Source organism: Aquila chrysaetos, chromosome Z (assembly GCF_900496995.4).
Source record: "Aquila chrysaetos chrysaetos chromosome Z, bAquChr1.4, whole genome shotgun sequence".
NCBI lineage: Eukaryota > Metazoa > Chordata > Aves > Accipitriformes > Accipitridae > Aquila > Aquila chrysaetos.
In genome coordinates, this window is record NC_044030.1 from 62156735 (window position 1) to 62183481 (window position 26747).

The 26747-nt window shown below is 41.1% G+C and overlaps 1 protein-coding gene across 3 annotated transcripts in view; it reads left to right on the forward strand.

Moving 5' to 3' along the window:
- The first annotated feature begins 909 nt into the window (after positions 1-909).
- Positions 910-26747, forward strand: part of JMY (junction mediating and regulatory protein, p53 cofactor) — a 74494-nt gene continuing 48656 nt past the window's right edge. For all 3 annotated transcript variants that reach the window (XR_005931515.1, XM_030003249.2, XM_030003250.2), the window contains exons 1-2: positions 910-2198; positions 24111-24284. Coding sequence is in view for 2 of the 3 variants with exons in the window: in XM_030003249.2 (XP_029859109.1) it covers positions 1311-2198; positions 24111-24284 (1062 nt within the window). In the remaining variant the exon portion in view is untranslated. The remainder of the gene's footprint in view (positions 2199-24110; positions 24285-26747) is intronic.

A 26747-nucleotide genomic window follows, 5' to 3' on the forward strand; every position in this document is an offset into this window, starting at 1 on the left:
ATTGCCCAAGACGGCTATTTCAGAGCATGCCCTTGTCTCCAGGTGTCGTCACAGACACCGCACTCTTCTGCAGCCTGACCGCAAGTGCAAACCCCTGCTGCATAGCATGCCGTTAGCGCTCTTGGTAACAGACTTCTGAAGTATTTTGGTTCAATCTCTAGTCAGAATTAAGTCACACAGCTATAACAAGCTGCTGAAACACCGCATCCTTCCCTGCGACCACACAGAAAACCACGTTACAGGAGAAGCAGAAACAAGTCCTCCGCAGATACCATTTCCCTGCGAGGGGATTTGTTGCTAGGATGGACCTCCACACTTAAAAACCTCCTGCCACTCTGGGGGCAGGGGCCCTGGAAAGCAGCACTGGCTGCGGGCCACCGGGGAGCGGGCAGGGGAGCAGCAGCGCAGGACCGCTGAGGCCAGCGTGCCCCACGGCGGTGACTGAGAGCTGACAGTGCGGCCAGAGGCGCGGCAGGCCAAGCCAGCGGTGCCTCAGGAGCTGCCCGGAGCGAAGGCCCTTGCCCCCCAGCCCCTCCCCGGGAGCCACGGCGCCGGCACGGCCAAGCTGCCAGACCTCGCCCTGAAGGGCCCGCTGCGCCCGGCCCGCCCCGCCCTTAGCGGCCGCGGGCCGGCACGTGCCCTCCCCAGCATGCAACGCGGGGAGCCCGAACGGCCTCGTCCTACGTCCGAGGGAAGGGGCGGGGCATCGCCCTTCCCCCGCCCACCACGGGGGCGCGAGGCTGGAGGGAGGGAGGGAGGGAGGGAGAGCGAGAGCGTAGCCGGCGGGGAAGGGGCGGGGCGGGGCGTGAGGCTCCTCCCGCCTTCCTCCGCCGGAGAAAGCGGGGCGGCAGCCGGCGGGGGAGGCGGCGCGGGGGGCGGGGCTTCGGGAGGCCGCGGGGCGGGGCCGCGCCGAGTTGCCGCAGCGCCACCGCCGCTTGTAAACAGATCCTGCCCCACGTGACGCGCGTGAAGTACCTGAGCGGGGGCACCGGGCATTGTCCGCCGCGGCGGCGGGTCGGTGACCAGAGGCGGCGGCGGGTTCCTCGGTGGCGGGCTCCGAGCAGAGAGGAGGTGATTCCTCTCCGTCCTCCCTCCCCACCCCCAGCCTCCCTCGCCGCTCCGGTGGGGATCCAGCGCATCCTGCCCCCACAGCGCCCTCCCCGTCCCCCCCGCCGCTAAGATGGCTGGTGGTGGGCAGTGAGGCGGCGGGCGGGGCTGCGGGGAGCCGTCGCCGGCCGGCGCGCCCCGGGGCGGCTGACGGGACGGGAGCGGGGAGGGTGGGGGGTGTGTGTGGGAAGCCGCGCGGCGCCATGTCCGCCTTCGCCCTGGAGGAAACGCTGGAGGCCGACTGGGTGGCCGTCAGGCCTCACGCCTTCCAGGAGCGGGAGAAGCACAAGTTCGTCTTCATTGTGGCCTGGAACGAGATCGAGGGCAAGTTCGCCATCACCTGCCACAACCGCACGGCGCAGCGCCAGCGCAGCGGCTCCCGCGAGCTGCGCCGCGGCGGCCCCGCCGGCCCCGAGGCCAGAGCCGCCCCCAAGGCCGGCAGCCCCGCGGCGCGCCGGGACGCCGGCCCGCCGCGGGGCCCCTCGCGTCCCCGCGCCGAGGCGCGGCTGCGGGGCTGCGAGCGGGGCGCGGCGGCCGAGGCGCTGCCGAAGAGCCCGCTGCGCGCCAGGAGCGGCCCGGCCCGGAGGCCGCAGCGGGGCCCGGAGGCGGCAGGTGCCGCCGAAGAGATAGAAGTGCTGGAGCTGGGGAAGGAGGAGGCGGCCGCCGCGCTGTCGCCGCCGCCCTCGCCGCTGCAGGCAGCCGAGCCGGCCGCTCCCGACGCGGAGCCCGCGGGGGAAGAGTGCAGCTGGGCCGGGCTCTTCTCCTTCCAAGACTTGCGGGCTGTGCACCAGCAGCTGTGCTCGGTGAACTCGGAGCTGGAGCCCTACCTGCCTGCCTTCCCCGAGGAGCCCTCGGGCATGTGGACGGTGCTGTTCGGAGCCCCGGAGCTATCCGAGCAGGAGATGGACGCTCTCTGCTACAAACTGCAAGTTTACTTGGTCCACAGCTTGGATACCTGCGGCTGGAAGATCCTTTCGCAGGTGCTCTTCACCGAGACTGACGACCCCGAAGAGTATTACGAGAGCCTGAGTGAGCTGCGACAGAAGGGGTACGAGGAGGTGCTGCAGCGGGCCCGCAGGCGAATCCAGGAGGTGAGGCTATCGCATGGTCCAGATATCTCTGCCTTGGTGTTACCTTTTCCTTGCTTTGTGACAAAGCTTTGAGAATCTTTGTAAGAAAATGAGGCTTAACCTCTCCAAGGTCTCTAGGGCCAGGATTTAAGAGGGTGCAGATTTTCCTAGTCATCTAACTGTGGCTCAGTACTTTATTCTGTGCAATCAAATGTACATGTTTGCGGACGAGTAGCTGATGGATTTGGCAGGGTTTTGCTACCAGATTTTTGTTCTTGCATTGCTTTGCACCAGGATGTGTTGGAGTCTGAATTGTTCTGTTTAGTGGGAGCAGCAACATGTGGTGTTTATTTTGACAGTACAATTTAGGCACTCGAGGCCAAAAATTTCTAGGTTCCTACAGGCTCTGGATGCTGAATCTGGTGTTTCAAGTGAGATGATGTTTTCCAGTGGAATTGGAGTAACTACAACGTTTGTTCAGCTTGTAAGTTCTTAGAGTTGGGACTTTAAAAAGCAAGCTGTCTGGTCCTCGTGAGTATTTACTGCGTTGCCATTGCTGATGTCTGGCAAAACTTGGATGTTTCAGGACACGCCATCTCTCTTTCTCATACCATACACTGTTTAGGCAAAAGTAGTTGAGGTTATTCTGCTAACTAACTTGTAGCATCGGTGTGTGAGAATTTTTTCACATCTTTGTGGACTGAGGTATAGGAGGACACAGATTTCCCCAGTGTAAAAGGAAAATTTTATGCTTGTTTTTATGTTTCAGTGTGTTCGTCCAGAATGTACCACCAGGATCTATCTAGGTGTGACAATGTGTATGATTCAGGTTATGGAATTTATTTTTGGAAACACCACCTAAATTCTGTTGTATGGGTATAGGTCAAGTTTGGCTGCTTCAGCTGCCTGCATATATCCTTCCGATGTTGTGTGTGCAAAAATGTGTGGTGGCGAATGTTTTTTCCTTGGTGGAGTATGAGCATATCTGCTTGCTGTCTGTTTGGATGACATAGTATTGAGTCTTTGTAGGATTCAGGCTGAGCTTTTTCTTAGTGACTGGAGTTACAGAGTATGAGAAAATTGTTTTATCAATGATGAAATCACAAGACCATCCAAGTGTAGCATTGTCAGGTAAAAGTTTATTTCCAAACTGTTGTGTTAGGTTATATCGTTGTGATTTTTCTTTTTTCTTCATGGCTATTTAAAGGGCTGAATTCATCCTCGCTATTTTTGGTATACAACTGGTAATTAGTCTAATAGTCTTCCTGCAGTAGTTTTAGTCCAGAGCATATGAAAGTATGTTGTCTTCTGCTTTTTTGTTTGACTGCGTGAATGCTTGGGAGCATGTTCTTGGATTGACTTAGCCTTCAGCTCAGCAGTTTTTAGAAGGAGCTGAGCATGACAAGAGAAGGTCCTGTTAAATATGTGGAGTTTGGGAACTGGGTACCTAACTCAAAGCACGTGATGTCTGTGAGGAAAGACTAATTTGGAATTACTGAGCAAGAACTATTTGTTTCTTGGAGAATCTCAACTTCTATTTTGTTAGCACCAGTACTACTGGCAAAAAAGAAACCAGTTATCAATAGGCGATGCAAGCTTTATCCATCAAGATCTCTAAACTACATCATCTCGTTCTCTGTTATGTTCAGAACTTGGTGCAGACAAAATGGCAGAGCCCATGCGTGTATTTGACTACATACAACCTTCCTTTCCCATGGTAACACATCCACTAGTGTACCTGAAGTCAGTACAGCTGTACTTCTGTCACTGTCAGTTGTGTAAGTTGATCCTCCTTTAATTAAAGGTAGTTCATGTTTAAGAAAAGAAACTAATAGAATGACCTGCTCTTTCCCTCTTGGCTCTCGGATTTCTCTTTTCCTTACCTGTTAGTGGTTTACTTGGTCCACAGGAAATGTCTTTCTTTTAAGCAAATACTGAAATTGTTTGTCATTGCAATTCTAAGGAAATGAAGCAATGGATGATGGGTGCTGCTTGGTATTTCTGAAGTAAAGGTTTTTCATACTTTAAAGAAAACCTACTGAATCCATGTTTCATCTCACACTTCAATTTACTTTTCCATTGTGCTTAAAGTCTTCTGGTTAGCTGATTCTGCCTGTTAGCTGATTGCAGGAATGTTGAATGGCTGCAAGTTTAAACAATTTTACCTCTTACAAGAAATTTTGGGGAAGAGGGGAAGTGATTGAGCAGCACTGGTAACCGAAATGGTATCTAAGAGCATAAGGAATATGGAGGGTCTTCATTAATGTAAAATTGTGCAAAAAACAAGTTTAGAACAGTAAGACCTTGGCTTAACATCTTAAAATATGCCTCTACTCTTTATAATTATTTCATCTCTCTCTTTTTTCCAGGAGAGATTCCTCTGTGCAGTTAGAATATTACTTGAGAAATGCTTGCAGTTTCTGTTGATTAGATTCTTTGGGGTGGAGAAGCAAAGTGAGCAACAAAACCTCTTGTGTTCGTTGTTTCAGCATCCCCTACTTGGCCATCTGTTGCTTTCCATAAGTTACACACAAGCCAGTTTATTTTCACAGCAGTTAATAATTGTTGCTTTTTGTAGTAGTCATTTTTATCTCTGTCTCAATTATAAACCTTTAATAAGCCAGAAGAATGTTGCAAGTAGAAACATATCCAAGATGAGAAAGAAAAATAGTTGTAGAGGAACTGTGTGACCTGGAATTAATTTCTTCTGCATAACTTGCAGTTTTGGAATAGCACATCTTTTATTTTTTCAGATAAAACTATTCTGGAATAGTTCAGGAATTTAATTTATGTTAACTTATGTTAAAGTAAAAACTTGTATCTAAAGGAGCAAATACTGTTCTACCTCATTTTTGAAAACCAATTAACACTTGTTTGGAGCCCTTGTTCATTAAGTTTATGCCTGTTTAAAAAATTCCTTGGGTGCTCACTTATAGGTCTAAGCTCCCAAATGGAGATGGGATACAGAATCGGTTAATGCCAGCTACAAAGATGTTGTTACTTCAACAGAGGAGATATCACTGAATCCTTATTTGGGATTCCAGCTTCTTGGCCAGTATTTCCAAAATTTCAGACTTTGCTTATAGAAGGCAGAAGTTCACCTCTGTATGCTTGCTCCCGCCAGTTTCCTGTCTATGTTCCTCCTATAACATGGAAGGAGTTTTTCTAGGCTAACTGTACATGCTTATAAATTTTTGTGAGTATAATAATATCAGAGATGGTGTCTGTCTCTTTGTCAGTGCTGTGTTGGCAAAAGGTTGAATGTAGTCACAGTTTTCCTATGATTAAGAGGGTTTGGTGGTTTAGTCATGCCAACAAACATATTCCATTGTACGCTTATCCTTTTACTTGCTCTTGCATAGCGATTTGTGAGGTTGGGAAGCCTATCTTTACATTGCATGCCTATTCACCATCTTTGAATTAATGGCACCTGTGAATCTCCCTGTCCCTTATAGCTCTTAATTGCTATGGTAGTCTGAAATTTGGTGGATGATAGTCTATAGGACCTTGAACACCAGTCATAAAACTAGTCAGAGGCTTGCTTTTGTTTTCTTGTTGCTCTATAAAATCTATGAATTCTAGTGTCTGCATGCAGACTGTTGAAGACCATTTTGCATCTCTGTTCTGTGTGTGTTCTTTTGAATTGCTTTGATACAAAAGTTCAGAAACACTTTTTAGTGCACAATTAAATTCTGAAGAATTCTGTGGCTAGCTTAAGACTGCCTTGAGAGTGAGGACCTACTGCTATTTTTAATCTCCTTCCCCTGTATAGTGGAATATTTTACTAAGCACAAGAATAGCCCTGAAAACTTTTATCTTGTGTTGGTTGGCTTAATTTTCTTCTGATTCAAAAGGCTAGAAAGGCTAAGGAAAAATAAGAATCTTTTATCTATTTTGTTACAGTAACAAATTCTATGAGAAGAAAATGTAGGTTTTTGGCAGAAAGCTGTATGGTCACTTTATTTTCTTCTTATATCAGTATGGATACAATTTTTTTTCTAAATTACTTGTGCACAGCTTTAGTAGGCAAGTTTTTTTGTTTTGAGTGAATGCAATATGCTTGTCACATCACACAAATTGTTAAGGAATTGGTTCAGTTATAAATCATGGAATTTCACATTTGTTGCTTTCCAAGGGTGTTATCACGTATTTCTGTTTACATCAAAAAAGCTAAATAATATCTGCAGGTTGTTCTTTGGTTTTGTTGAATCTGTTCTATATTTTAGTGAAGAATAATATTCCAGATCATCTTAGTAACTAGGAGAATTTTATTTCCTTGCTTTTGGCCATGTGCGTTCACTTCCACAATAAATGTGTGTATAGTAGGTAGTGGGGCATTGTACCAAAAATACGAGTTTTCCAATGATAAGGTGACCTTTTGCTGTTCAATGATCTACTGCTAGGCACAATGTGATTTAAAGAGAGATTCAACATCCAACTTGAAAATAATGCAAAAGTGAATAATGCAAAACACTACAAAAAAGTATTAAGTGTTCCAGTAACACAAAAAAATGTTAGCAGTAGTGTTTCTATCAAAACCAATGTAACATCTTTCTATACAAGAAGCAAAGAAAACTGAATCCTGTATATTAACTGCAATATATAGATTTAGAAGATACATAAGGTGTCTGAGGAAAGAAGGGAACACTGGTTCAGATTTAACTTTGGGAGCACAGAGGATTAAAATAAGATATACTGTGGATTTTTTTTTCCTGTTGACATGAACAGAGCAGAGCTAACACTAATGCTGAGCATTCTGGAAATCCAAGCTATTTTTGTCTGAATGCTGCTTTTTTTATGTACTCGTTATTTGTAGTGTTAACGCTTGTTTCCAGTAAGACTGTTGTGATTCACTTCTGAATACTTTGTAAATAGGCTATTTAAGTACTGAACCAATACTGTAAGTTAGTACTAACCAAAATATAGTGTGTCAGCAGCTGTAGGGCATGGTCTGTAGAACAGGCAAGTGGCCTCCAAGTTCTTAGGAGATACCTACAAGATTATTAGTACTCTGGCTAGTACTTCTGTTGCTGTCCAGCCAAAGGTATTTTCTCAGTGTTTATCCTTGTCAGCCATCATCTTTTTATTTATCTAATTTGTAGCAGGCGTTATTAGCGGTTATTTCTGGTTGTTACAAACTAGTCCTAAGTTAATAAATATTTTAAAGGCTTGTCATTTTAGGCATTGTAAGTTCACACCTGACTCATTCTGCAAGCATCAAACCCAATAGTAAGGATACTGTGATACATTTTCATATAAACAGAATTAAATATGGAGTAGTTCCCCCATCCCCTTTTCTGGAAAAAAAAAAAAAAAAATGTCACACAGATATTTTTTTTTTCAGTGTTTCAGTGAGTTTCTGAATTGTGTTCTTGTGGCGGGTTGACCCTGGCTGAACGCCAGGTGCCCACCAAAGCCCTTCTATCACTCCCCCCTCCTCAGCTGCACAGGGGAGAGAGGATATAACAAAGAGCTTGTGGGTCGAGATAAGGACAGGAGAGATCACTCACCAATTACCATCACGGACAAAACAGACTCAACTTGGGGAAAATTAACTCAATTTATTACCAATCAACCAGAGTAGGGTAGTGAGAAATAAAACCAAATCTCAGAACACCTTCCCTCCACCCCTCCCTTCTTCCCGGGCACAACTTCACTCCCGGATTCTCTACCTACCCCCACCCCCACGGCACAGGGGGACAGGGAATGGGGTTTATGGTGAGTTCATCACACGTTATTTCTGCTGCTTCATCCTCCTCAGGGGCAGGACTCATCACACTCTTCCCCTGCTCCAGCGTGGGGTCCCTCCCCCGGGAGACAGTCCTCCATGAACTTCTCCAACGTGGGTCCTTCCCACGGGCTGCAGTTCTTCACGAACTGCTCCAGCGTGGGTCCCTTCCATGGGCTGCAGTCCTTCAGGCACAGACTGCTCCAGTGTGGGTCCCCCCCCGGCGTCACAAGTCCTGCCAGAAAACCTGCTCCAGCGTGGGCTCCTCTCTCCACAGATGCACAGGTCCTGCCAGGGGCCTGTTCTACTGCAGGTTTCCCACAGGGTCACGACCATCTTCAGGGCATCCACCTGCTCTGGCGTGGGGTCCTCCACGGGCCGCAGGTGGGGATCTGCTCCACCACGGACCTCCCTGGGCTGCAGGGGGACAGCCTGCCTCACCATGGTCTTCCCCACGGGCTGCAGGGGAATCTCTGCTCCGGCGCCTGGAGCACCTCCTCCCCCTCCTTCTTCACTGACCTTGGTGTCTGCAGGGTTGTTTCTCTTCCGTGTTCTCACTCCTCTCTCCAGCTGCCGTTTCTGTCTGTCCCAGCAACTTTTTTTTACTTCTTAAATATGTTATCACAGAGGCGCTACCACTATCACTGATGGGCTCGGCCTTGGCCACCGGTGGGTCCGTCTTAGAGCCGGCTGGTATTGGCTCTGTCAGACACAGGGGAAGTTTCCAGCAGTTTCTCACAGAAGCCACCCCTGTAACCCCCCCCACCCTGCTACCAAAACCTTGCCACACAAAGCCAATACAGTTCTGTATAGGTAAATTCACGTTAACGAGTTAAACACTTGATGATGACATGATACTACTGGAAGATATGGAAGTAAGGTAGAGAGGGCTATAGCACTTGAAATTCTTGGACCCTTATAGCAGCAAGGATAATTAAATATGCAACAGCTTAATCATATGGTGGACTCACAGTTGCTGAAAGTCTTAAGATGTGATTACATACCATTTTAAAATACATGCTTTAAAATGGCTTCTAGGAATCCAGTATTTAAAGGACATTAGACCACATTACCGTAGTATTTCCATCTCTCTTTAGTGTGTGTATTAAAACCTTCTAAGTCCTAAGCAAAATAACTATTCACCTTTTAATTGGAAATATTTTATCTTTTATCCTTCTTCCATTTGGTATCTTCTTGAGTAAGTGTTTAATTTTTTCTGCTGCCTTTCCCTTTTACTTCTTTTTCATAGGTAGCAGCAAATTGTTTCAGAGATTTATAGACTTCTGATTGTAGGTTAATTAGATTTTTGGGGTTTTTTTGTCAATCTTTTTGTGTTGTCTCTTTTCCAGTCCTAATATGATGCTTGTTTCAAATTTGAAGTAATTTTTTTTTCTTTTTTTCCCCTTTCTACAGTGCAGTTATGGCATATACATGTAGATAGACCTCATGCATTGCTTTATTAATGCCTTGTTAGTTTGACAAGAGCTAGCTGTAGATGATAAATACTACGGCTGTATCTGAAAACCGTAGAATGCTTAAAATAACATATGTTTCTTCAAAATATGGACAAATTATATGTGCACAAAGAAAAGGACATCTGCTTGAAAAACTAGGTCGTCTTTGACAGAACTTAAGTCTTACATGAAAAGTAAGAGTACATTCTGTAGAACATAGCAATACTGTTCGGTATGACCCTTAGTTAGTAAGTTTAAATTTAATTTTTAGAAACTAAAGACAGCAGTTTGCCAGTCTCATAGTTCATTTCCTTATCCAAATAGCTGGGAGAAGAAAAAAGGAAATAAAATGCAATATAAGCTCTGTTTAACTGCTTAAACTGGAATTGGGGAGCCATTTCTGTCTTGTAGTTGGGCGAGTATTCTGCTGATGAGATTATTTTATTTGATATTCCCCTTCAAAATTTGAATTGTTTTGTTTCCCTAGATGTACAGGTAGACTTTCCTCTGTTTTTTGTTTAAAGGTGTTCTAGTTGGTACACAGCTGCAGCATTTTCATATGCCAGCATATTTTGAAGAGGTGTGAACAACCTATGTAATAAACACTCGTAATCCGTTGTGCTCCTCGGGATTCACAGCATGCTTAATTTCTTGGTTTTTAGAGATGGTGTTGGGTTGCCTTTTCTTCGTGTTTACCTTTGTTGTCTTGCATATTTTTTCTCAATTTTTCCAGTATTATTTTCTTTCTCTTCAACTGAATGTCTTACCTTCAAATCAATGCCTTTAAAAACTGCTTTCTTAATCCGGTAACATTTTTTTCCTCTCTGTTTCTGGCTGAGATAGTGTTACCCAGGCAGGTTTAGAATTTGTAAGCAGATTCATGCTAGTAATTTCATCTTTTTACATTTCTTTCTATGATACAACAAGACACTGCTTACAGATGATCACTGAGGTTTATGTTCTTTATATGTTTATTGCATATACATATGCAATATGTATACTGCTACCACAGAGCTGAAGAAGGCACTGAAAAGCAGAGGTGTTCAGAAGTGGCTGCACCTACATTTTTTCCTCTTTGAGGAGGTGCTTTTAATATTCCTTTTTTTAATATTAGTAGAAACCATTGCAGCCCACCAGGATATTGCTGTTACTGGAGAGAACTTCAGTCAAAGTGAGGACTCAGTCCAACTAAAAAATATATCTGCAAAATTTTTTTCTCTTTTCAAGAGATAAAAACTTAGCCATAAGGAATATGGTAGAGAGAGAAAGAAGATAGGGTAGGAGGAGAGGGAGGAAGAATGATGATATTCTTAACATACATATTGACTAAGTGATGTTATGTATCTATATCTGAGCTGTTGCTCAAGACTGCTGTCTGCTAAATAGGCAGTAGAGTAAGGTGGGATTGTGGGATCTTGAGCCTGTTGCTTTAGTGGTTGAGAGTGTCTTCTAAATAGGCTTAATCCTCTTCCTCTATTTTCTCCAGAGAAGAATCAACTACTAACATCTGGTGATAGTATAATTTTACTCTGAGTTATTCTATAATGCCACATTGTATTTTTTTAGTATTATACAAAAGCAAGAGAAGCAAATGAACATGTATTGGACTTGGTAGAGGAACCTGCACCTAGAACCTATTTTGCAATTATGGGCAACTGGAGTAGTCAGGAGTTGCCAGTAGTGTAACAGTTATATTGTTTCTTCTCTCTTTTCCAGAAAACAAACAAGCAGAAAACCCCCTAGTTAAAATAAATTAACTTTATTTTTAAAATACATCACAAGTTACTGTTAATTTGCTATGTAGTAAAAGCTTGTAAATAAGATACTCTGCTGTTGTAAATGTTTTACTGTGTTAAAAATTTGAGTGTCCAGAAGTTTTGTTCTGCTACTAGTATTCACCATGATAGCGCTTTAGGGAAGGGGCGTATGAGGCTGACAACAACTATAGGTTTAATCATGTAATGTATACTGATCTAGATTAGAAGATTGAGAGTTTTTGAGGAAGGGAGCCAAAGTTAATATGTATTGGAACAATTTATTTGAATTACTCATACATCTTGCATAGTACTACCATCACTGTAACCATTCCGAACAAAGATCTTGGACAGTTCACTGAAAATCCCTTCTTTAAGTGCAGTGCTGTTTAATAGCAAACATACAGGAATGTTTTAAGAATGATGAAGAAAGAATTGTTGCGCCCTTACAGGAAGTAATAGTGTGATCTCATCAGAAGTCTCATCGTGATATTTGCTAGAATATGGGTTAGTCTTTAAGAGTAATTGTTGAAGCCCTTGCATAACTTGAAACAGGATTATAAAAATAAAAAAAATAGTCCAAATTTGTTGGGCAGGAGATTGGATGATCTCATAGTATCTTCCAGTCATAAGCTGTATAAATTAATAAGGGAAGTGTGTTTTTGTTTTAATTAGTTTGTTGTTGAAACTTGTCCTGTTTCCATTTTCTGAAGAATTTGGGCCTGAAATGTAAACCAAACCATTATTAGTTTGTCTGAAAACTTCACAGAGAATTTTAACACACAGTAGTAGATGTTAACTTGAAACATCTCCACAAATGTCTCCTTGTTCGCTATCTCTTGCTTGTCAACTGTGTCCATTATTATGAGTAACCTCTTATTAGAGGCTCATTTGTGCAGTTTGGATTTTACTTTTGGATTAACTCTTTTAGTTGTAGGCAGAAAGGTGTTTTGGTGTGAAGACAGCTTCTCTGGCAAGTTAATTTTTGAAAATCATCATCATCTGGAGCTGTTCAGAGTAGATGTAAATAGAACGCTGGTGGTGTATCTGCCTATGACTCCACTCACCAGTTGCAAACATTTTGGCAGAGGTTGTTTTCAGTTAAAAACCTTTTACTGGTAAGACCCTATCTCTGGGTTTGCTTTCTATCTATTATTTTCTGTTTGTGGTATTTGTATAGTAAAAGTTATCAAATGTATGGAATTTTTTTTTTTTTTTTGTTACATATGGGGCAGACAAACATTACCCATTCAGAAAAATTTGAATGTTTAGTGGAGTTTTTTTGTCAATGAGTTGCTCCTGGAAAGGTGTTATAAAACACTTCCAGTCATTCAGAAAGGTTTTTTATTTTTTCTGGAGTAAATTGAGTACCTCTGCTTTCTTAAATGATAATGGAAAATTTTGTTTGTTTTATGCTACTGTTACAGTACTTTACAAAATGTGTTAGTAGACAAATGTTTATATGACCTTTTGGAAAAAATGCTATGATACTGGTGGGAGGGAACTGGATGGCTGGGTTTTTTCCGTTGAAAAATGTTGTTTAAATAATCAATTAGCATTTGTTTGTGATGACTTACAGACAATTTATGTGGGTCATCTAAAATTAGTAGTAGCACAACTTTTCACATAACAGCATTGTGTCGTGACTTGTTTTGAGCTACTTCAGGGAGAGAGTATTGTAAAGGATTTTTCAATAACTTAGAATCATAGATTATTACGTTAGAAGGAACCTCTGTGGGTTTTCTAGTTGAACCGCATGCTTAAAATAGAACTAATTTTGATTAGGGCTTTTTTTTTAAAAAAAAACCAACAAACCAAACATTAAATAACACTGCTTTATATATGTTTTAAGGAAATTTAAAAAAATAAAAAGAAACAGATGTATTAATTCAGTTGTGAAACTTTTGACGGAGAAAATCTGTAGATCAGTTTTCAAAGTTTCTCAAAGTTTATAATTTTCCTACAAATAGCGCTGTGGCTTCAGAGCCCAAGTTCTTCAGCCTTCAGTAATGTGATATTTGTTTATAATCATCAGTTGTCAGATTTTTAAATCGTACCGTTTTGTCACTTCCGAGTAGTATAATTCAGCAAAAAATCCCTGTGTGGGAGGAGTTTAAAAAATCCCAAACTACTTGCAGTATTGAATTAATAGATAAATGGTATGTAGTATTTCAACTCTGTTTTATCATGCTGCTTTATCATGCATGGATTTTATTTCTCCATAACATTTAAACTGTGTATCCTTTCCCCTTCATTTCTCCATGAAAACAGGAACAGAACCAACCCAAACAGGTAACACCACAGAATACAAGTCTGTGTTCACCTGATACTAATATAAATTGCTTTTGTTTGAAATGTTGTGCTGTTATGAAAGTGATTTAACAGCTCGTTATTTACATGATATTTGCTGTTAGAGGAAAAATAGTGTGCATGATATGGGATTTCAGGAGTTTCTTGATACCTTGTTTAGCCTTTTGTTAGTGATAGTGGGCTTGTAAATGTGTTCGTTCTTTTGGGCTTTTTTGGATGTTGTATTGAACTTTTAAATAAAAACCCCCATTATTTTAGCTTAGAAACTTTAAAAATTGCATTTAGTTATGTAAAATGCTGTTTCCTTCTTAGACCTGCCTTTCCGTGATTTCACCACTGTGTAAGGTGCTGTAGAGGTTGAAAGAGTGTTACACTACACCAGACTTGAGAATTCACACAGGGGGCTGTTTGAGTTATCTGTCAGTCATCCAAGTTTTAAAGGTGGTTCATCAGCCACGTTGTTGAAGGGAGCTGAAGAACTGAATCATCAGCTTGCTAGTGCTGAAAGAGGGGGATCCTATTGCTTTCTATGCTCCCCCTTTCAGCTCTGTGTTCCTTCTTGTTGTGCTTCTCTGTCCTTGCGCTGTGCTGATTCCACTCAGTAAACCTCAGTAAATTAATCCAAGAGAAACTACAGAAACAGCTTTCTGCCAGATGCTCAGTTAGTTTGTTGAAGGGTCTGAGAAATACCAAAGCCAGTGCAGTGGAGGAAGAGGGCTCCTGAGAGCAGAAGGAAAAAGGAATGGGGTGGAGTTGGAAGAAGAGGAGGAAAAGGGGGTGGGAACTAGGATCTCCTTTGACCTATCCAAGCCATTAGCTCAGTTTAGCTTTAAAAAGTAAATTCACCCATACCAGTGGTTTGAATCTGGTATTGTCACAATGTTTCACCTGCTTTGAATTAGATTTAAAAAGCTTAACATAAGATTTATCAGACATTTGAGAATATCTGCTACCATGCCAAATGCATTGTAAAGCTGGTAAGAGTACTAATTCAGTGCTGCTGTTATGATTCCCATGAGCTGACTTCAGAGTCACAATGATTATACCTCTTAAATTTTGTTTCTTCCCATCAAATGTTCACCTTTGTTTTCATGAGAGAACATTTCTCTCTAGCAGAGTGGGTATTTGGCTAGGCCTGTATCCTGACATTGCAAACCTTACACAGAGAAAGGTTTTAAGAGTAGCACTGTAATATCTGCTAAGTAAATGTATTTATTGTATGCAAATATTAGTTTGTTTAGACAGTTGTCAGTTTTGAGGCTCTTGACTATGTTTTCCTGACTAATAGCATAGTTCAAAAGCACAGAAGAGGGTCTGTGGACCAAAAGTTAATATATTTTATGGCACAGCATGAACACTTATGTAATGTATGTTCTGAGTCTTCTGGCTTTGGGGTTTTTTTGAATTGGTCTCCTGCAGAAAAAAAAAGACTTAGAACTCATTAGGACATGTGTAGAATAAGATCTTTGCCAAGCCTTCAGGGTGAGGTGTTGCCTAGAAGTCTTTTTATTCAGAGTTACCATGTGCCAACTGATCAGTGATTCATTAGTGACTTTATCTTTTAGTTATTTTTGCCCCTTTCCAAAGGGAAGGAGTCCCAGAGTGCCATAACAACTTTGAAATACAGTAAAGAGATCTAGTTTATTTGTCAAATTATATTACAATGTAAATACTTATTTCTTTGTTACTAACAGCAGAAAAAAGCCTAGCACTCCTGTACAATGAGTGCTCCTATGCAATTAGCCCATGTTTGCTGTGATTTCTGTAGCTGATTTGTGGCTGTGCTATTCTAAGTAATATACTAAATTCAAACAAATACATGGTTTTTATAGGCAGTCATTTGGCATAATAGTGTAACTCGGGAGTGGCACAGCCACATCACACACTAAGGTAAGGTGATCAGACAAGTACCATCTTAAAATAAAAGCAACTTTACCATGATGTTACACGTATGTTAGTCTTGTTTACAGAAAAGGAGATACATAATTTTTAATTGTTGACGTCTCGCCCTCTTCAGCTTTCAGAAGAGATCTGGTGTGCCATACATTGTTGTCAGAGTTGGCAGCGTTAAGCCTGAGCCTTATATATGATCCTATATTCCAGCAAGTTTATATTTATATCTACATACAGTTCTGCTGAGATTTCTATTTAGAATTTCGGGTGGGAGGAGAGAATTTGCATTGTTGAATAATGATGCATACATGGAAATAATGTTTTGGCTCACTTGGCTACATTAAAATACTACTTCAATTTTTCTTACCCAGTTCAGTTCTTTTTGAACTTTTCTACAGACTTTTATTACAGGTGGTGTATTGAAATGAGGTGCATTTTGGTAGGCAGTGTAAATGAACTTGACAAAAATAATTGTTACTGTCCTAAGAGCTGTTAACCTAAGTACAAAGGTAACCAATTGTTTTGGGTTTGTGTGGTGGGGTTTTGGTAGCAGGGGAGCGGCTGCAGCGGTGGCTCCTGTGAGAAGCTGCTAGAAGCTTCCCTAGCTGCAAATTGGACCTGCCTCTGGCCAAGGCCGACCCAAACATATTTAAGATGGGGAAACCTGCAGCAGGGGAAGAGATTAGAATGTGAGAGAAACCCCTCTGCAGACAGCAAGGTCAGTGCGGAAGGAGGGGAGGAGGAGCGGGGGAGGAGGGGATGCCCCTGCAGCCCGTGGTGAGACGGCAGGCTGTCCCCCCCAGCCCATGGAGGGGAGCGGGGGAGCAGATGCCCACCTGCAGCCTGGGGAGGACCCCATGACGGAGCAGGGGATGTCCCCCAAGATGGCCGTGACTCTGTGGGAAAGCCCGCGCTGGAGCAGTCTGTGCCTGAAGGACTGCAGCCCATGGAAAGGACCCACACTGGAGCAGTTTGTGAAGGAAGTGCAGCCTGTGGGAAGGACCCATGCCAGAGAAGTTTGTGAAGGACTGTCTCCTGTGGGAGGGACCCCACACTGGAGCAGGGGAAGAGTGAGGAGTCCTCCCCCTGAGGAGGAAGGAGCAGCAGAGACAAGCTGTGATGAACTGACCACAACGCCCATTCCCTGTCCCCTTGTGCTGCTGGGGGGAGGAGGTAGACAAAAACGGGAGTGCAGTTGAGCCTGGGAAGGAGGGCAGGGTGGGGGAAGGTGTTTTAAGATTTGGTTTTACTTCTCATTATCCTTGTTTTGCTTTCATTAGTAGTAAATTAAATTGATTTTGTTTTTTCCACCAAGTTGAGTCTGTCTTTTGCCTGTGACCATAATTGGTGAGTGATCCCTCCCTGTCCTTGTCTTGACCCACGAGTGTTTCTTTATATTTCTCATCCTCATCCCACCGGGGCTGGAGGGGGGAGGAGTGAGCGAGCAGCTTCATGGTACTTTCTTGCCTCCTGGGCTTAAGCCACATCACTGATTTGAGTGAAAAGAGGCCAGGCAATCTGCAGTGTGCTGATCTTAGCCTTCTGGTGTGCTCCTTCATAGTGGATTGACCTTGGCCAGCAGGTGCCCACCAAGACACTCCGTGACTCCCCCTCCTCAGCTGGACAGCGTGAGAAAATATGATGAAAGGCTCATGGGTTGGGATAAGGAAAGGGTGATCACTCAGCAGTTACTGTCACAGGTAAAACACCACGAGCTGCAGGGGAATCTCTGTTACAGCGCCTGGAGTACCTCCTCCTCCTCCTTCACTGGCCTTGGTGTCTGCACGGTTGTTTCTCTCACATATTCTCACTCCTCTCTCCCAGCTACTGTTGTGCAGCAGTTTTTTTTCCCCTTCTTAAATATGTTCTCCGAGAGGCACTACCACCATCGCTGATGGGCTCAGTCTTGGCCAGCGGCGGGTCCGTCTTGGAGCTGGCTGGCATTGGCTTTGTCGGACATGGGAGAAGGTTCTGGCAGCTTCTCAAAGATGCCACCCCTGTAGATCCCTGCTAGCAAAACCTTGGCACCTTCACCAAATACATCTTTGCACACATGTAGTGAGGTACACGGGGTCTCTGCAAGGAGGTAAAAGGCTGTTTTAAACAGGGTTTAAAAGGAATAATGTGGCTCACTTGAGATGAGCAGCTCTTCAGAGGCCTAGAAGATACATCTTATGGAATTGTTCCTTTTTATTTCTTCTGTTTTAAACACCCTGTGTTTACTTTCCAGTATCTTTTGGGGGGTTTGTTTTGTGTGAATGTGTGTTTGCTGTTGTTTCTTAGAATAACTGCAAACTTTGAACTTGTTTGTTATGTGTGTTTTCTGTGTGCATTTGGTTTGATTATTTTAATTAGCTCAGTCCTTCTGTAAACAGCCATTTAGAAAATCCCCCCCAAATCCAGACAATAACCTTTGCAGTGCATCAGCATACACTTCCAATTACCTATCTTCAGAAGCCTGGTTGAAAAAATTGGACATTTTTGTGCACTCAGTAGGTGGTTGATTGCTTTATGTACCAGTTATAAACTGTGTGGTTTCCAAATAACTTTGATACGGAATTCACTCGTTTGTATCCTCTTTTAATCTTAAGGGGTTAGACAGATCTAATGCTGGTTCCAGCACTTCGCATGCTGGGCAGTATTACCTTAATTTGTTTATGCTATCCCAACTCTGTATCTAACTTTTGTATTCTTTTAGATGATTTCTGCCCCAACAGTAAAATATATATTAGGTCTTTATTGGAGAGTCAGGCATTGGCCCGTTACTGGGGCATTCACCTGCTACAATAATGCAAATGGTCTTTTTATACTACAAATGTAAGGATTGTTGATGGCAATGCAATCATGCAAGCAGAAAGCTAAATGTCCTGGCAAGGTTTGATCTTTTAACCACAACAGGTGACATGTAAATACAGGACCATGCATGTATGAGAGAGAAAAGCAGTTTGCCTATAGTACAGATTTCATGGAGTTTAGACTCCTGCTCATTACCGGGATGTGTGGGAGTGTGGTTGCTATCAACAAGATTTTTTGCTTGTTTGTTTGTTTAAAGATAGCTTAAAAAGAGAGAGAGAATAGAAACAATTTTAAGCACATTCTGATATAAGAAATTGCAGTCCAAGTTCAGTTGCTAAAATTTTGCATACAAATTTTATGTAGTCTGGATCTTTACTTCTTTGGACCTCATTGTCTTGAGCTCATTGCAGACTGTTGCAAGTGTATCAGCAGGGGGTTTGGTATTTTACTCTTAGGACTGCTGTTCAGTGGAAAGGATGGAGTATCTAAAAACTATCTGCAGTACTGTACTTCTCTCTAAAAACAACTATCCTTAGTTTTACCTGTGCTATTAAATATGCCGCTTCAATTAAAAATCTTTAGAATTCTTCCTGGAAATGGCAGCTAATACTGTCAGGCTTCCAGGAATATAAATCCATAGGAAAATAGGGTATTCTGTAATTACTATTATTCAAAAAATATGAAGAAGCTTAGGAAGAAACTGAAAAATATCTTTATGTCCTGTTTTAGCTGAAAATGGGTATGTGTCATGTTGCAATGTTTTCATAAAATACACAAAATAAAATAGGAATCACAGGGAAAGTTTGGGGAGGAATAGCAAAGGAAATGTAAGACTTGACTCTTTAATGATTAAATCAAGCTTTGGATTATGCTCCCAATTGAGGTCAACCTGCACATATTTACACTGTCTGCTGTAAAGCTTTTAAAGCTTTATAAGCAAAATATTTTTTAAAAAAATACAGAAGACAGAAATAATCTTTGTTATATGGCTCAAATATATGTGCTGTTAAATTGAAAAAAATGTATTTCCTGCTGGTGAGAGTCTATGTGCATAATAGTTGCCTAAAATATATGGATTCATTTGGTTTTGAACAATGTAACATCTGTGAAACATGATTCTTAAAATAAATGCAGTATTCAATGGGTATAGCGCTAGTCAGGCCTATACAGGATGTTACTCTACTCTCCACCCACTTCTTTAAATAATATAATTAAAAAATTGTGAAAGTCAAAAAGTCATACTGAGACTGTTGAAGTACATGAACAGTAACACTGAATGTCTGTGCTGAGAATTAATCATGAGTGGGGCATAAAACATGGCACAAAAACTGCTAATGTATATTATGCTAACACCTTGAAAATGGAGTAGTTTTAAGATACCAAGTTGGTTTAGGCATTCGGCCAGCTTAACCAGTGTCTCCATCTTAGAAAAAGTTACTAGCTCAATTCTCATGTTTCTAATATAGTGTATTGTCTAGGTACTGCCTGTGTGAAAATTGGAACATACACAGTTAAACTACCTGTGAGTCTATGGAGGGCCTGGTTTGCTTTTTGACTTTATTAATTCAGTGGATTCTGTGCTAGACCCAGTGTTATTGTTATCCGTTAGTCTGAATACTGTCTGGATGGCAGCCAGCTAAAAAAATGCTTCAGCTGACTTTGATGCAAAACAGGAAAGCTTCCATTGGACTGCTTTATAGAGCAAAGTGGGAGAAGTCCTCTATGCAGCCAGCTTAGTATCATGTCTCCTATGTCAGTGCCCCTTTAAGGTTGGTGGCAATAAAGCAGCCTGGACTTTTCATCAGGCTTACAAGGCTCTGTCTGGAAGCAGAATCAAAGGTCTCAGTCTTCTGTTCATACCACACTGTATTGGTGAAGACTTGGTGATTGGTAATCACATCCATTCCAAAAAGTGAGAGAGAATACTCTGACGCTTCTGTATTCCTTTAACCATGTATATAGAATCATAGAATCATTTAGGTTGGAAGAGACCCTTGAGATCATCAAGTCCAACCGTTTACCTAACACTGCCAAGTCAGTCACTAAACCATGTCCCTAAGCACCACATCTACCTCCAGGGATGGTGACTCCACCACTTCCCTGGGCAGCCTGTTCTAGTGCTTGATAACCCTTTCAGTGAAGAAATTTTTCCTAATGTCCAATCTAAACGTCCCCTGGTGCAACTTGAGGCTGTTTCCTCTTGTCCTGTCACTTGTTACTTGAGAGAAGAGACTGACCCCCACCTTACTACAACCCCCTTTCAGGCAGTTGTAGAGAGCGATAAGGTCTCCCCTCAGCCTCCTTTTCTCCAGGCTAAACGACCCCAGTTCCCTCAGCCGCTCCTCGTAGGACTTGTTCTTTAGACCCTTCACCAGCTTTGTTGCCCTTCTCTGGACACACTCCAGCACCTCAATGTCTTTCCTGTAGTGAGGGGCCCAAAACTGAACACAGTACTCAAGGTGTGGCCTCACCAGTGTCAAGTACAGGGGGACGATCACTTCCCTGCTCCTGCTGGCCACACTATTTCTGATACAAGCCAGGATGCCGTTGACCTTGTTGGCCACCTGGGCACATAACTATAATTTCAAATACATGTCATAATTTCTCTGTGTTGTTTTTCTTTTTCAAAACTGGATTTTTTTCACACTTCTTCAGTTTCTTCTTCCTCTCATGTAACTTTTAACCCAAGTGAAATTTGAGGCAGCACTTTTGTGGTGTTGATCTGACAGGACAAAATAATTTCAGTGTGCTTTGAGCGGGTTTGCAGCCTTTGTAGAAAAGGTTAATGTTCGTGTGTTTTCCACCAAAACACTGTCTGAATAAACTGTAAAAGAACATGTTAATAGATGGATGGGTGTATTGAGGCTGTATGTAACCAGTGCTGGCAGGCTAGTAGCCTTCCTACCTGTTGTGAAGAATATCCCTATTCGGTAGCTCTTTGGTCTTTGCTCCAAACCAGGTGAGGTGATGCTCTTTGGTTTCCAAATCAGTCTTTGTGTTTTGTTATGTCTTTTCTGGCAACTGCAGTTTAAATGAAATTTCATCACCATTTTCATTCAGAAAGTTCTTCATTGGGCACAGGAAGTGGATTCTGTGTGTATCATTGCCTTAGGAAGGAAGAATAATTGCCTACCTTGTGTTAATAATTTAAGAATATATATATTCTGTATGAATAACCCACCCTCACTTGTATTTTTTTATTGAGGGTTTGGTATTTCTGAAGGAGTTGAGGATTAAACTGGAGATTGGGGTAACCCCAGCAGCAGACCAAATAGAACTGGACATGGACAAGACCTTGAAATGATGCCCGTTTACTTTTCTTCTGTATGTGCAGGAATGTGGTGATAATTCATTACTTTATCCATAATGTTTCCAGTGGTGGACATGATTTTCACTGAACAACCAGTTATATGCAGATACTTGCTTTTAGTGTCCTTAAGATGTCTTTGTACTATACTGATGGTCATAAAATTGAAATGGTCCTTCATTTCCCGGCACTTTCACTCCAACTTCTGCAAAGTTGTGGCTTTCTTCCAGAGTATCAGAACTATTAAGTAGGCCTTAAGAATGGTCTGTAAATGAAAAAAAAGCCCTGCATTGTATTGTTCTGTTCCTGGAATGAGATCACTTAAGATTGTCCTTTAAATGGTGATAAGTTTTCTCTAATTTTTGTCATTTTTTGCTGCCCTCTAGGATTTGTATCTTAGTAGAATAGTAGGGTTTCACGATGAAACAAAGGTGTAAATTTATTTAATGCGAAGATACTAACAGCCTAAGCAACTACAAGGAAATTAACATTACAGTGTGCTGTAGAACTGCTGCTAATAATAGAGACCCTGCTTGTAATGCATGGCTTGAGAAGAAAGGTTTGGTTTTTCAGTACCTTGACAGAGGGATTGTTACAGCTTTGGGACTGCAAGAGGGTTTTCTGATAGTGCCAGGGGGAAGTTGTAGGAGGCCTGAGTATGGCAACTCTGTTTTTAGGCACTAGCAACAAGAAAGAGGAGCTGAGGAAGAAGGTGGCTTTATAGGCTACATGGTTAAAACAGCTAGTTGGCTGGAATAATGCTTGAAATCCATAGCGACTTAGGACTCAAACCCAAGAGCATCAGGGATGACTTCTGTCCCTATAATTGCAGGTTACATTATGTGTGTTTAACCCTGAAAGTTCATAAAATGTCAGTTTTACAGACTGCAAGCCACAAACCACTACCCAGTACTCTGAGAACTCAAATGCCACAAAATATTACATGCTGCTGGAAAAGAGCAGACTGACGGAGCAAATGACCTTGCAATAGGAACAATTTCCTAGGTGAAATTGTTTAGGTAACATGACAAATGGCTTCATGCTGCTGAGGAACGTCACATCTGTTCTACACCATCTCTTCCAGACCTTTCAGCTGTGCTAAGCCTTGCTGAAGGAAAGCTCTTCCGGGCTTGTCATCTGACCATTATCTTAATGCTGAACATGTAAATAAAGCTACTCTGAGGCTCTCTGCGTTCTGAGCTGCATCCTTTCTCTAATCTTGGCCAATCTTTAGTGCTTCAAAGGAAGCCCAAGTGGGGTTACGGAAATCTTCAGAATCAAATTTTATGTTATGAAGAAAAAGAAAATTTTTCTTACCCAGCCAGGTAACTGAAACACAGCATAGTAACATGAATGTAATGGAGCAAACCAAGTAGACAGTATGGTAATCAAGACTTCTCTTGACTGTCCTGGGATATAAATGAAGCAGACACCAAAGGACTATTGACCAAAGCTTCAATTTCTAATCTGCAGTTCCCTCTATTTTATCTTCCAGTTACAATACTTGATGCAGTTGAATATCCTGAGAATATTTCATGTGGGCTTGGCATCCAACTTGAATGAACAGCTAGAGGATACGATGTGCTTATTCCATAGTGTTCTTAATTTATGTTAAGTTTAAATAAACTTGAACTATGAATATATGTTTTTGAGATGATAATAAACAGGACAAGAGACTTTGACTTTGAAAACTACCTAAGAGGGGAATTAATTTCAGGTAATCTTGTCTTTGTAAATACATCAAGCACTCTGTATGTCTGTATGAGATTAGTTTTTGTTAAACAGGTGAATGTTTTTTTTAGAAATGGTAAAAGATTTCCAGCAGCTGATGAGGTCTGCCCAGGCAAATGCCCAAAATAGATGCAAAAGAGACATATAAATTAAAAACATACATTGTAGCAAATTTGTACAAACAGATGGATTTCATGAGAAATAAAGGAAGGAATGGATGGACTTTGATGTTGTGTTTTCTGAGATGAATTAAAATATAAATTACTTTAAGTATTCTTTTAAAGCTTATAATACTTAAATAATATCCTTTTAAAAAAATATCTAATGGGAACTTCATGTGTTTGATATTTCATGCCTAACCTGTCTCAGCTAAAATCATAAAGCAGAAGGCAAAATCATCAGAAACGCAGATCACTGTTTTGATTCATATAGATTGTTCTCTGTATCTGGAGCTGCACTGATATAATGGGACTGTGTGAGTCCAAAATACAGACAGGCAAAACCAAAAACCCCAAACACCAAAAAAACCCCTAAAGCCCAGAAAAATCAAAATGTGACTTCTCTTTTGTCTCCTTTGCTATCATTCCTTTCTGACACCTGAAAGTGGGAAATGTGTGAAGTAGCATATCTGATTACTACGTTATGGATTTCTTGTACTAAGTTGCTTTTTGTGCTTTGTGGTCATATTCATTACCTTCCAGGATTTTTGGAAAGAAAAAAATCAATGGGAGTGCTCTACACTTTGAATTAAGCTTATCAGAGACATGCTCATCCTTGACTGGCTAAATTCAAGATGTGGGTGGGGATTAAGATTTTTTGTTTATTTGTTTGTTTGAGGGATTATTTTGTGGGAGAGGGAAGATAATACAAGAGGATAGGCTAAAAAATGCTTTTTGAATGACTGTTGCTTTTAGCAGGAATGTTTGAATCTGTGCACTAAAATTGGCACTTTTTCTACAGCTTCTGGAAAAACATAAGAACACGGAAAGCATGGTAGAGCTGCTTGAACTGTATCAAATGGAAGATGAAGCCTACAGTAGTCTTGCAGAAGCTACCATGGAGCTCTACCAGTACTTACTACAGCCATTCCGAGATATGAGGGAACTTGCGATGCTTAGAAGACAGCAGATAAAGGTATGGTAAAGGTAACTAAACTTCTTATTAATGGGGAAATCATGCTTTTTAGCTGGTGTTTATTCTTTAGTACTTTTATTATGCAGTATATGCAGTGATGGCTTCTCCACTAGAAGTTGACCCTATTTTTCTGGTTTCTCCACTCAGAGGAGTGCTTTTGAAGAGTGAGAACATCTCTGACCTATATAGCTAACCACTACCTGCTTAACTTACTCTGTTAGACTGTTCAAATTCTTGTTGAATTTAATAGGTGAAACTTAGAATTTTGTGATTTCTGGGAATACCGACTAATATATAAAATATGAAGAGACATGCGTACAGTATCTATACTAGTGTTAATTCATTTAAAAGATTACACAGGAAGTTACTTTTCCTTTTAGTTTTCTGAGATAAGCTGATAAACTATGAGAAGTCAGTAGCTTTTCATCTAATGTGAAACACTTAAGCATGAAAGTGTATTAGAAGTATACAATTTGTTGTATAAGTATATAATTTATAACACTTTAACAGTATATTTTCCTAAGAGCTAAAAAAGTACAGCCAGCTGAAGAATACTACATTTTGGTAAAACTGTTTTATAATGAGTAAGTTTGTTTTATTTAAAAGTAATTCTAATTTTAAATACTTAACAAAAAATAACAAATTAATCTTTATTGCATATCAGAAGTACTTTTGATAAAATGATTAGTTCTTATGCAGATTATAAAGACTGTAGCCTTCTGGTTCTTCCAAGATATGTGTTGTAACATAGAAGCTAAAATGGGTTTGTTTCATTTAATCTGTATTCCAAATGTCAGTTTATCTCAGCTTGGTTGTTCAATTAGCCAACATTGGTTTTACTGGTTTTAATTTAAAAATATAGTGCTTTTCTTTGGTTTTGAGTATAGAAAGAGGGAGGGAGGCAAGAGAATTTACGATTCCAAAACTGGTTTTATTTTGAGCTATTGCTGTGTCCCTAAAGTAATTTTTTCAGAAAGTTCAGCCATCTGAAACTGACTTGTTGAGATAATGTGATGATATTTGAACTAAAAGTGCTTTTTTTCCCCAGATGATAAATATTGCTGCATAGAGAATTGTGATGAATATTTTTTTCAGATGTATTATACGGTTGAAGATTAGGAACACTACATTTAATAAAAGGCCTTCTTCAAAGCATGATGAAATAGTTCCAATTTTCTTTGAATTTATAGCAGAGTAAAAGATTTTTTTTGTTCTTTTGTCAAACAGGCAAAGGTAAATATCATATAGAGTAGGAAATACAAATTAAGAGTTGTGTTTTGGTTTCGGTTTTGGGTTTTTTTTTAACCTCAATGATCTTGTGAATTCCAGTTTTAAAATACCTGATTTTCTATTTTTCCTGAAAAAATAATCTCGGTAAACTTCAGAGGCATGTTCTGTGGTTGGTTATTTTAGTCGTACATAGTTGCATCTAATGTACATTAAGTTCTCTTCCTAACTTGGCAATTTTTGCATTATAAAACTTGGTCATCTGTACTGTGTGGTAGAGAAAGATGCCATCTCTTGTTTTTCATGTCATTGTTTGAAAGAAAGCAGTACTTGTATCTATGATGACAAAACATATATTACACTGAGTAGCTAGGGTAGAAGAATTGCTTTATAAATAGAACTTGGGCATGAAATGGTTCGTGTTAACTTGCTGCATATGTTTTTCTGGCAGGCTTAATAACGGAACAAAGATCCTTAGGTTTCAATAAAGCCTTAAGGCTGGAGTTAGCTCCATTTTCATGCATAACAGAAGTATTTCTGATGTTTACTACCTCAGTGAAATGGAAGCTGTGAGCATGTAATACTGTTTACATACAACGAGTGATAAGGAGGAAGATAAAGTTTGGATGTAGGGCAGGGTAAGGAAGGAATAACCTGCAGAATGTGTTACTAAAATGAAAAAATAAGTTACAAGGATAATTAAGCTTGAATACAAATATCAGTATTTAGTCAAGATTGCATATGCCTTCTGTAATTACTTTATTTAATGTTTTTAGACCGCTTCTCTATTAGGTGTCTGTTTTTGATTTGTGGAGAAGTTGCTTTAGTTTGTTCTTTAAGAATGTGGGATTTTTAATAAGTATTTTGATCAGTTTCATTTTGTCAGTTTTCAGAACGAATTTAGGAGGAAATTAATTGCTTTGCCTATGATATTTGGGAAGAGTGTTTAGTGTCTTGTCCTTTTGGAGCAAGGCATAAAAATTGGAAGATATATCACCTGGGTGTTACATTTCTGTTGTTGCTGTGAAACTTTTAGCAAGAGACGAGCCTATAGGAGGGAAGGGAGAAACATGAAATTCTGTCCGCTTGGCGGAGACTTATTAGAGTAGGACAGCTGTATTCTTTGCAGATTCCTTCCTCAGGAAAAAAAACCAAAAAACAAAAAAAAACAAACCAGCCCAGAAAAGAAGTTCATTTAGAAGCTTAAAAATGCAGATTAGTGTTGTCCCTGATAGA